Genomic DNA, 12452 nt, shown 5'->3' on the forward strand with positions numbered 1-12452 from the left:
TGATCATGAGTCTTGTACAAACTGCACAGTCTTCTAATTTGGCTCCAGGCTTGTTTGAAGGTGCTGGTTCTGAACTTTACAGACCCATATGGCTTATAACCAGGGCATCTGAAATACCTTTTTCTACATGAGCCTGCCTCGAACTTGGGGTCCTCAGTGGAGATACGGTTACATATCCCACTCACTGCCCAAGAGGTTAGGTTGATGAATACCTGAGGCAGGCTTTCCCTTTGGTCGTGGGATAGTTACCTCCCAAAAATAATGCCGGACCAAAATATTAACACCTGAATCCTATTTTACATGGCTATGTTTGGATTTATTGGTGTCCTATACAATCACAATCTTGAGAAATTGTGAGCTGACCTGAAAACATGATTTTATAGGGTGGCATGACAATCTCATAAATAATGAAAAACTGAATAAATAAGATATTGTAGTGGTAATCCATAACAACATGCTTTGTACTTATGGAACAACATTAAAATAACTGCTTGAATCCCACTGGTAGTCCAGCTGCCAAATTCAGTAGGATTTACACATGTGTTGACTCCTCTCTTCAACGTTTGATTTAGTGAGTCTGCCCTGGTTGGGATTACCAATAGTAGGATCAGCCTAGCTTCCCATGGAAGGAAATTGAACAGCCAGGGAGCAGCCACTGAGAAGGCTCTCTCCCATATTCTCTCCAAATAGACCTGTGATGGTGCTGGGAGGGACTGAGATAAACACCACGCCAAGGATCTTAAAACTTCTCACATTCCACCCACAACCAATCTCCCAGGGATGTTTTTACACATTTCAAAAACCTACAGGTCGGAACATTCAGGCCCCAAAGTACCACAAATTAAAGTCAAACATCCCTTCTATCAAGGACTGGGGATTATTTCATCCTCACATGCAAGGATGAATAACTATGGTAGGTTTCTCCCTGCCCTTGTAGAAAAACATTCCTCCAGAGTATTCTCCCTGTATTCAAACATCCCAAAATGTTCTGGAATAATTATTCTGCGAAGAAAAAGATGTGGGGTTTACTTGTACTATAAGGTGTTTTCTGCACAAGAAATGTATTTTTTGCATAAAAATAGGTTGTGTGCACAAAACTCATGTATTTTTGCCCCAGTAAATTGTTCCTCTGCAGCATTTCATAACATTCAAATACCAGTAGAAAATGGCACAAAATTCTCAATAGTCTAATATTTTGGGATGCCCATTTTTCAACCTGGGAATGTATAGTTGTAGATATCTTATCATCCCGACCATAAACTTACTAGTTAGCCTTAGACAAAGCACAAGTTAGAAAGTACACTTAATGTGTGATCAAATATCTAAGATAATAGGCAGTGATAGCCAGGGGCGTGCATGACAGAGGGACGGTTTATCTGATTCAGATCTTAGCCTAAACTTTAAGGGAGCTATCTGGACCTGTTTTTTTAGGGGGTGGGGGGATTTGGAAATGGGATAGATTGTTTCAAGTGCATACTAAAATTTGAAGCAAAATCACCACCCGAAGACAAGCCACTACTGATTATAGAAGCCTCCAAACAGGCTTGGTATAAGAGTTGTTGGAGATTTAGCCTTTGCTGCATGCAATTTTCTCCAGTGAATACAACCCTCCAAAGTTATTAGGCTGTCCCAGAATTATAACCATTATGTAGAGGAAGGGAAAGGCAAACTCCTTCTGTACAAATCTTGCCAAGAAAACCTTGTGACAGGTTCACCTTAGGGTTACCATAAGTGGAGAACAACCTGAAGGCACACAACAACAATAACTACTACTTAACAAAAATATGTAAGTACCTGTATTACATAAATATTATCCATGCAAAGCACCTTGTTCATAAAAATCAGTCTATGAATTATAAGTACTATTGTGGGTGGTTTATACTAGGAGTGTTGTGGGTATTTTTGTAAGAGAAGCTTAAACACATTGATTCAAAGTATCTTGAGGGGGGGGTATTTATACTAAAAAAGTAAGGCAAGCATGACCTGTTCTGATGTTCATTTATTTATGTGTGTTTAATTACGGTCCTTCATAAAAGGCAGAATTAGCTTATGCTACCCAAAAGAAGGAGATTAAAATTAAGCTGAAAATTTATCTGATTTGGACAAAAAAAAGTGAAAGGAAGAATTAATGTCAGAATACAGTAATAATTTCACTAAAGTCTGACTGAGGCTGCACCCGTACTGCATAAATAATCCAGTTTGAAATAACTTTAACTGCCATGGTTCAATGTTATGGAATTCTGGGAACTGTAGCTTTGTTAAACATTTAGCCTTCTCTATCAGACAGCTTTGGTGCCACAATGAACTACAGAATCCAGGATTCCATAGGATGGTGTCAAACTAGATTATTTCTGGAGAACTTGCAATCCTTATTTTTGTTTGTTTCACACAATCTCATTTCATGCAATATGGACCAAAACCAGCAATTTTCTGGGGAGAAATATTTGTTGGTCAGGCACAAATTGGAATGAAAATGTTCAGCCCAAGTTTCAGCATCAAGCATGGTCCAAATCAGTTCATATGTATTCATATATTCTAGAACAAAAAATGCCGAAATCCCGTGTTTGGAATACCCAAATAGTTAACAGAGCAAGCTGAAAGCCATCAATCTACCCTGGTTTCTTCCACCTTCATTATGTAACCTTTGTTGTGGTGTTTCTTCATCATTTCCGACTTATCACAACCCTAAGGGGACCCTATCCTGGGGTTTTCTTGGCAAGATTTGTTCCGAGGAGGTTTGCCATTGCTTTCCCCTGAGGCTGAGAGCGTGTGAACATATTTAGGGCAAAATCCTTCATTGACTACCCTAGCCTAAGAGTTCCAGAGGCAAAACTCTGCTACACCTCCCTGCTCACCATCTGCAGGACCCATGGTTTCACTGTGATAGCTGCACTGAGCAGCCATCCATGAAGGCTGAAAAAAGAGGAGGAGGAATCAGACAAACACCTGGCCATGGCCAGTTGCCACATAGACTGGTGGTGACATCTTCTGCTGAGATCCACTGTGGTCTCAATGGATCATGTCATGCAGTATATCTTGCTATGGTCGATAGACAAGCTTCTCTGATTTCCCCCTCCCCTGCCATGGAATGACTTATTTAGAAGGAATAACACAGCAAAGCCATGAGTCCTGTGGGTGTCTGGTCATTTCAAAGGGTAGAAAGTTGTGCTTTCCCTGGCTCAATTAGTATTGCAAAGAAGGGCCATGATTTATTTGTAAGCCTATGCCATATAATATATAGTGACTCATATCTTGACATTAAAACTGCGAAAGGAAGACAAAGAAGATATCCCAAAAGAGAACACAAATCTGGGAAAACAGAAATATCTTTTTAATTAAAATAATAATAAGAGAAACGATTGATCAGTGCTCTTACAAGGTATAACATGTGGTCTATAGAGCAGTTAACGTTTCAGTAACCCTTAAATGTGAACCCTTTATGGAACTACACAAAAAGTGTCATTTTAGGGGTTCAGTCTCTTTGTACTGCACTACACTCTTATAGTGCTGCTGTTCCACTTTTACTGATCTGTCTGACTCCTGTTGCATTCTGGGGTTTGTAGTTCAGTGAGGCCTAAGAGCTCTCTGGCTGAGGATTCTAAATGCCCCTCCTGAAACTGCAAATCCCAGAATGCAATGGGAGGCAGCCAGAGCAGTAAAAGTGGAATAGCAGCATGCTAGCACTAAAGTGTCTGTTGCTGAACAGCATTACATCCTTGACACAACATACAATTAAGTTACAGAATTAAGTAATACAAGGTGTGGTGACAACCACACACTAAAACACCTTTTAAGAAATAATGACGTAAATTGAAGGGGGACAGCCCTGTGACTCTTAAGGCCATCTGCACTGCAGAAATAATCCAGTTTGACACCCCCTTTAACTGTCATGGCTCAATGCTATGGAATTCTGGGAATTGTAGTTTTGTGAAACATCTAGCCTTCTCTGTCAGAGCGCTCAGGTGTCACAACAAACTACAGTTACCAGAATTCCATGGCAGTTTAAGTGGTGTCAAACTGGATTATTTCTGCAGTGTGGATGACCTTACAGAAACCGCTTTATGAGCTACATTTCAATGGCTGACACATATAGCAATATCAGTTGGAACCAACTCTCATATTTGTCCTGAAAGAAGATTCAAGTAAATAGCAGATGTGCCACCAGACAAGAGTATTCTCATATGCGTTGGTGAGCTCAGAGATTATTACAGGGCTAGCTAAGTAGAGGCCATTAAAAACATTACCTTCCTGGTAACTAATATCCATCTTTTATGTCATGTGTACTATGAAACTCATTAGGTAGCCACAAGGGTGCAACTGACAAAAATGAGGACATTGCTCCCTCCCAGAAAGAAACTTTGTGTACACTGAACTATCAGAAAGCAAAGGTGTCACGATCTCAGCTAGCCATGTGAACAATTTTTGATTTTGGAATGTTTTGGATTTCAGAATTCTGGATAAGGAAGACTCAACCTGTATTTCTACATGCTCAATTGAAATTTTATGTTACTGTAATGCCAGAAATTGGGGGACTGAAACAAACTTTCAGAGGGACAGAGTTCCTATTTGAGGAGCAATGTCTTTATTTTGCCCCCCTCCCAGTAACTTCATGGCTGGGTGCTCTTGGAGTAACCAGTCTCTCTCAATTTGACCCAGCTCACAGGGCTTTTTCATGAAGAAGGTATGGATACTGCCTGAAGTTCATTGGGAAAAAAGCAGGAGATAAACAAAGTGGGCCTTAGGTTTGTACGCTGTCCTACAGATGTCTTTTTGTGGCTTCCAGTCTCCCTCCACATTGACTCCTCTGTCTCATACAAAAAGAAAGAGAGGGAGGTTGATTTGCTCTTATGGAACCAGTATCAATTCACCTTTCAAACAGATTGCATGGGTCTTCTCCATTATTCCTAAGGACTAATTTCCATCTCACACAAGAGGAAGGCACCAGCAGATCAGGATATCAGAGAAATGTGAGGCTTGCTAATGGGCAGAAGAAGCTTCTAGAGGAGGAAACACCCAGAGGAGGCTGAGTCCAATAAGGACTGGATGTGCTCAGGTGGGACAGAATACTGACTGACTCTGGGGGCAGGGGAAGAGACGAGATGCAGTAGCTGGGATAGAAATAATCTATTCCAAGTGCCAATCATATGCGACAAACATGTGCCTCCTGTCAGCATAGTAGCCGTTTTAGTAATGTTTGAGGAGGAACAAGTAGCAAGTGAGGGTAGAAAGACATCAGCCGAAATCCTATGTCAAGCAGGAGGAGTGTAAAATTCTGCCTGTACAGTTCCATATCCTTCCCTGCCCCAGCAGCTGAGAAGCCCTGGGACAGACGCAGCAGCAGTGGCAAAAGAGAGAAAATTCAGAATAGGAAGAAGCAGCTGGTCTAGGCTCAGGGAGGAGAAGAAATGAGGGTGCAATCCCAGATGGAATGCATCTCCTCCTTTTTCTTCCCCCAAGAGCTAAAACCAGCTACATCTTCATAATTTAAAATTCCTACCCTCATCGGTTCCTGCAAGCAGCAACAGCATCCCCCTCCCCACAACCTGAAAGCTGTTAGGGGGAGATTTTAGTGGTGGTGCCCCATCCAAAGAGAGATGTGTATATAAGCCTCACTAACAAGAAATGCCCCCCTCTTCCAAGTCACGAGGCACCAGAGACATGGTTCAAGAGTGTCCCCTGCCTTGTCCAACAGCATTATTTAGAGGATAAACAGCATATAAGGGCCTCTTGGCAGTGAAATCACTGCACTATAAAGTTTTTTCATTTTGCTGTTCCTAAATAGAGGGGGAATGCCAACTAAGAAGGAAGTGGCAGCTGAGACCCACAGACCTAGAAAGGCCAGATGGTGCTGCAGCTGAGCCCAAGGCTTAGTCAGGATCATTTGAAATTGTCAGGCTGTGGTCAGAGCATGAGTGTGGGCAGCATGAGACAGTATGAGGCCACAAAAAGACTTATTGGTTATTAATTTGGGAAGTGAACAAACTTATAGAGAAGGGGTAAGCATGCTCCAGTGACCAGATTGCCACTTCATCCATTTCAGGTCCTCCAGAGGGCCCAGTGCATTGTTATATCTGCCATTTTTGGGGAACAGAAGTGATGATAGCTCATTTTACATCACTATTCAGGCTACTAGGAGGAGGATTAGCTGTTTTGGAATAGGGATCTTCTACAGCAGCATATTATATCCATGTATAGACCAAAGGACAAGCAGACCTGTCATGCCCTTTTCTACAGGTTCCCCCACCCCCTTTTTTCTTTTTTGGGGCGGGGTCTTCTTTTTGGGATTTTGGCCACTTGTCCGGAAAGTTTTAGCTGTAAATTCCTACACTGGCTCCTTTTGATCTTTATGCTTTTAAGTTTATAGTGAAACAAGGCTTGAAGAATCAATGCTATGTTTCATGTAAGTCAAATAAGACTTTTCAGGTGCACAGATTCATGACCTGTAATATTAGCCACCATAGCTGCAACTCACAAAGAACTGTGTACAGGGGCAACATCTTTTACACACCAAATGCCGTGGGCAAGGAGGGGAAGGCTGTTGCATTCATACCCTACTTGTGGGTCCCTGTGGCTCAGCACTCTGGGAAAATAAGAAGCTGAACATGAAGGCCTTCAACACAACTCTCCTGAGAAATAAAGTCAATTGTTAGAGGACTTGAATAAGATCCCAAAGCAGCATTCAGTCTATGTGCTTTGGGGCTGACACTGTACAATTCTGCAACAGGAGACATGATCTATCATGACAAGCACTTATGAATGGAAGAGGAAGTGCAGCAACCATTTATGGGTGAAAGAGTGCTTGCGAAGAGCAGCCACACTTTTATTTCAGAAATGATAATGCACAGCCGGTGTCCTAAATTCCATGATGACTCAGAGTGCTTTTGAGGTTCTCAGTAAAAACAGTTCCATGTTTTTGTGCGGTGAAAGGGACACAGTCTCCCCGAGGTGCACCAAACAGGCACTGCAAAGAAGGATGATGGGCACACAGATAACCACAACAGTATGAACATTTTCCTTCATTTGTGTTCTTTCATGTTCACCTGGCTCCAAAATTCATAGATCAAGTTGTAGCAGTGAGATTCTCTGTATCAACTAAACAATGAAAATTCATGGAGCACCTCAAAGACTAGCACATTTATTCTGTCACCAGGCCTCAGGGACTACAGTTTTATGCCATAATAAATTTGTTGGTCTTTAAGGTGACTCATGACTCTCTGTTGTTTTTGCTACAACAAACTAACACAGCTACCACGGTGGAAATCTAGACTGGATATTAATTTCAAAATTGGAAAACATTTAGAAATCAAAAGGTTCTTTACACAAATAAACAACAGAATTACACCATAATTGGTTTCACTGAGAACCATTTACTAAGCAATACCAGGTAGGAATTCCAAAGAAACTGCTTTGAGTCAAGGTTCCAAGAGGCATAAGCTTTACTGCTATTTCTACATTTTAAAAAGTTGTGATTCCTTTCTACCTCATTTACAAAGACACTAGCAAAGATGAGTAAGTTATTTTTTAAAAAAGAAGATGCCTGAATGAACACCAAAAATAGGTAAGCAGTTCACAGCATGGAAAAGACCATGCAGTATCTCTATGGAGACTATCAGACTTCATTTTCACTCGATCTGGGCACAAGCCAGGCATGGGCTTGAATAGGTGAACATGGGTGCTAACACAAAATGCCGCCAATGCTGCTGGGAGACTACAAGCCATCCCCCAGCCACGTTTAGCCTGCTGATTTTGAAGTTTGGAAGCTTTCCATCCTTTCAAAATTAGTCAGCAATGTGTGGCTGGCAGACAGCTTGTAGTCTCCCGACGGCATTGATGGCGTTTTGCTGTGCGATAAGACCCATTTTCACCTGTTCAAGCCTGTTCCCAGCCTGTGCACAGATTGGGTGAAAAATGATGTGAGATAATCTTCCTTGTTATGTATCTATAAAACATGATGACTCCAACAGGGAGAAGAAAAAAAAAGTGTTTTTCCAACTGTCCCAATTTGGCAGGGATTGTCCCTGTTATTCCTCTGTCCTTCCATTTTTCAGTTATTTTAAAATGTTCCAGCTTTTTTCTTCTCCTAGGTGCCCCCTTTATACTCAGCTCATTACAATTGCTGCAAACTGAGTTCAAAGTACAAAAGTAGTTTGCACTCAATTCAGCAGCATGATAAGAAAATCTTGCATTTCCAAGTAGGCTCTGGCAAAAGCAAACTACTGCAACATCTCTTGGTTTGTGTATTCTTCCCTATAAATAACGTTTGCTATTTGGACCACACTCTGATGTTGCTTGGACACATATGTCCTGATGAAATGTTGGAGGGTATGCAAGTGGCAACCCTTGTTGACCACCACAAACATATCCAGATAAACAGGGCTTTTTAAAATCTCAATGGCGGGTTACAAAACGCCATTAGGGACGTCCTGAGGACATCCCAGTTTGAAAAAGGGGCGTCTCTTCTAGACGCCCCTTACCCTATCACGGACTCAGTCCGTACAAAATGGCGGCGCCCTGTTCATACGGGCACCGCCATTTTGATGTAGCGGACACTCTGCGTCCGCACGTGGCACACCGGAAGTGACGCTGTGAGTGCGCCCTTTGGCACTCGTGGCGCCTCTTCCGGGGCCTGAGAAGGAGTGTGATTTCCACGCTCCTTCTCTGCAGCGTCCAGGAGCTGCGCCGTTTAGAGACTGCTGTTCCCAGATGCTGCAAGCAGAGGCACAGCCAGACCGCTGCTTCTCAGTGGTCTGTAACACGCCAATATCTCTCATCTTCTTTATGAAGAAATCATTCAGATTTTGGCTTTATTAAAAAGAAACAAATGAAATTCTTAGATGGGAAGTGTGTGAGCCTGATGTTTCATCCTAGTTCATGGGCCTATGCTATGTGCACATTGGAAAGATAAGTCATTATTTAGTAAAATCAAAGTTTTACATTATGTCTGAATCTGACTAGAGAATATTCACAAAATAGTTCATAAGCCTAGAATTGCTTCTAATTTCTTCTCTGTCCCCCTTTCCCCCTAGGAAAAAAACTGGAAGTTATCTGAGATAGCCCAGATTCTTCTTGCTTAAAAGTTTCCTTTTTGGATCTACAAAGAATAAAACCACTGAGAAATTAAATCTGCCACCTTGCCAACTTCTTTTATGGTGGGCTTGAAAGTGGGTCATTCTACACAACAGCTGGCATGACACTGAAAGCACTCTGCTTGGTGGTTTGAGAAGGTGCAGAAGGGCTGGATGCCTTCTTTGGAATTGTCCCAGATTTCTTTCCTTCCAACCAGTACGTTATCATGTCACCTTTCCCCTTTAAAAAGAAGAAGACAACAGTGACCCAGCATATCAGTAGCATCAACAACAATACATTTTCATATTTCTCCTCACTGTTAGCCAAAGTGCATTTTTCTGAATTTTGGTGTGTGTGTGTGGCATTCTACATGACCTCAGATGTACCCTGTAGATGACACCAGTACCACCTGGGCGATGACAGGCAGGTCACACCAAGGCCAGCTTAAAAATCCTATCCCAAGGCAGTTTGGGGGTTGCAAATGGGATCATCACCACCTCTATAATCTGAAGAATGTGTTTCAGTATTTTGGTGATTCCCACCACCACCATTAGAAACCCAATCAGGGATGGGGCATGTGCAGTTATCTAAACATCACTGGGTGACAACTCCCATCATCCCTGGATAGAACTGCCAAGGGTGAGGCATAGGACATGTTACAGCCAACATCTCAAGTACCCCTGGTGCAAAGGGTAGAGAAGCAACAATCCAAATCCATCTGCAGGATTCACATGATGAAACACCTCTTTCAATGCTTGGTTGTATCCAGTTAATTAGTTTAACATCTCTGAGATCTATCTGTTGTGAGGGAAATCTATCATCTTTAATAAGCTCCCACTTTTCTGACCAAAGGCCTAGTGAGTTATGGTCTTAGTAGCTAACAAGGTAGAATAGGGGAAAGGAGGCTAATTTTAGCAGATCACATTGGAAACCAGCAAAGTGCAAGGCAATAAACTAGTTAATGGAATCAAGATGGACATGTGCACACACAAACACACACACACATAGCAGGGGGAGATAGAAGGAGGGAGAATAGGCCAAAATGAAGAGCCACTTCGTCCTTCCAAAGCACTCCAAATGTTGGCCTCTTTAGTGCTTGACAGTAGTCTTTCCCCTGCTTACTTGGGAAGGATAGTGGTAAAGAAAGTCTGGATGCAAAGATGACATTAGGTGTGCTTGCATTCTAAGGCAAACCAGGGCTAAAGAAAATAACCAGCTGTGTCAGCTGTGCCATTGGACAGAGTAAGGCACCTCATGTTTTTAAATGTTTGAATTGTTTTTTAAACTTGTATTTTGTATATTTTATAGTGTTTTAACTTGGTCTGTTTTAGATTTGTAAGCCGCCTTGAGTCCCTGTACTGGGAGGAAGGGAGGATATAAATAAACATAAACATAAACATAAACATAAACATAAACATAATAATAATAGTAGTAGTAGTAGTAGTAGTAGTCTTGAACTAGCCTCATATAGAACAATTTCTCATAAGAAATCTGGGTTTTTCTACAGGTTGAGTCTCCCTCACCCAGAATTCTGAAATCTGAAATATTCTAAAAAACAACACCTTTTTCCATGGGTGCTGACACAGTGACACCATTACTTTCTGGTGGTTCATTATACACAAACTTTATCTCATACACAAAACTATTAAAAATATTGTATACAAATACCTTCAGGTTATGTGTATGAGGTGTATGTAAAAGATAAATGAATGCTGTGTTAAGACTTGGGTCTGATCTCCTATATATCTCATTATGTACGTATATGCACATACAGGTATCCCAAGATCAAAAAAAAAAAAAAAATAAGCGTGGTATAAATAATAATAATAATAATAATAATAATAATAATAAAAACATGAAATTCCAAACACCTCTGTTTCCAAGCATTTTGGATAAGAGAGGCTTAACTTGTAGTAAGAAGTCTGGCAAAGATTTCTAAAAGTTAGAAGAGGAGGGGTTGAAGCCTATGAGTGTCCCTCATACCATTGGGATCTTCCAAGCTCTGCTTAGAGCTAGTGGCTTTTATATCATATCTTTATCTTCCAGGACTAAGATTTCACATTAAAAATAGCTCCCGGTTAACTTAAGCACAAATTAGACCCTTGGGCAACGTTCTTTCTCAATATTTTCTCAAATTGCAGTTACTGGTATTCCTTTGGAGACGCACTGAGTCTGAATGTGCCCTAAGGAGCAGCCTGCAAAGGCCTATTATTCATGCTTCAGAGTGGATGGAGCACCAGCTGAATCTAAGGGGTTAAAGCAAAAGCCTTCCAGAAGACTGCGACTCATTTTTCCTTCGGGAGGGCCTGAACACAAACGTTTCATATTTACCTTGACTTGTAAATTCCCTCGGCACACTAATATGTACTCTCCAATCTGTTCCAACAGCTGGTACGTGTTTGAACTGCACTGTATTTTGAGAGCTAAAGAGAAAGAGACGAGCAGACATGTCACTGTTATATCTGCATCCATTTTCAAAGATACTTAACAACTGATACTGACCACTGACCGGGCCTAAATGCAGCCAGGGGACTCAAAATTCCCTGGCTTGTTTAGTTACTACTGCTATCCTGTCAATTGTTATGCTCATGTTAGAACCATCAGGACTCTGTTTTCTGCCTGAGTACATTCCAGTTACATGCTATATATACCTCATGTCTAGATATTTAGGTCAAACAAATGGACCCAAAAACCTGAGTTGACTTACCCATTGGGTCAATGTAAGTATTATATCTTAACTCTTATTTAAAAGAAGGAACCATTTCCTGGTGAAAAGCAAGAGTATAATCAGTCCTGGAAGCACTGAGCCCCACTACTCTCTCATCCATCCAATCTCAAGAGTAATCACAAAGAGTTATGTCTGCTGGAATTTTGTAAGTTCTCTGACATTGTTTTGTTTTCCTTCATCCTTTAGATCCTTCCCTATATTCCCCTCAGTTTTACCCTTGCCCCAAAACTTGCCCTCAACTTATTTATCAGGTTGACATATAGTCGAGTATATATGGTATATATGCAGCTGTTAAGAAAGGCTTAATACCCCAGCCCTCCACCTGACAATGTTTCCCGGCTCTTTTTAGCTGCATATAAGTTTACCCTTCGGCATTCAAAATATGACTTCCAGCCATGTGGAGCTTGACTTGGTCTTGCCAAATTTTCGACCCCTCTGCTTCCCATGTTTTTAACAACAGCCCCAGTACAAATAAAAGAAGCAGGTAGAAGCATTGAGATCAAGTGATGAGAAATGCTTCACATATTTTTTCTTTGACTTTGCAATAATCACAAGGTCATTTAAAAAAAAGTTGATGACCTCAGTTTCAATGGGCACAATCTACTTGGGCGTTCTCTTGTACATATACTGAAACAAATGGAGACTGCATAAGGAAAGA

At 41.3% G+C, this 12452-nt stretch overlaps 1 protein-coding gene across 1 annotated transcript in view; it reads right to left on the reverse strand.

Annotated features, from left to right (window-relative positions):
• Positions 1 to 9171: 9171 nt before the first annotated feature.
• The window catches only part of LOC149323184 (atrial natriuretic peptide receptor 1-like), a 58548-nt gene continuing 55267 nt past the window's right edge, over positions 9172 to 12452 (reverse strand). Inside the window, exons 22-23 of the mRNA XM_089537532.1 lie at positions 11398 to 11489; positions 9172 to 9306 (exon numbers count right to left, since the gene is read on the reverse strand). Coding sequence (XP_089393658.1) covers positions 9172 to 9306; positions 11398 to 11489 — 227 coding nt within the window. The remainder of the gene's footprint in view (positions 9307 to 11397; positions 11490 to 12452) is intronic.

The sequence above is a fragment of the Sceloporus occidentalis genome, unplaced genomic scaffold (genome assembly GCF_023333645.1).
Source record: "Sceloporus occidentalis isolate IW3139 unplaced genomic scaffold, rSceOcc1.0.p SCAF_1, whole genome shotgun sequence".
NCBI classification, from domain to species: Eukaryota; Metazoa; Chordata; class Lepidosauria; order Squamata; family Phrynosomatidae; genus Sceloporus; species Sceloporus occidentalis.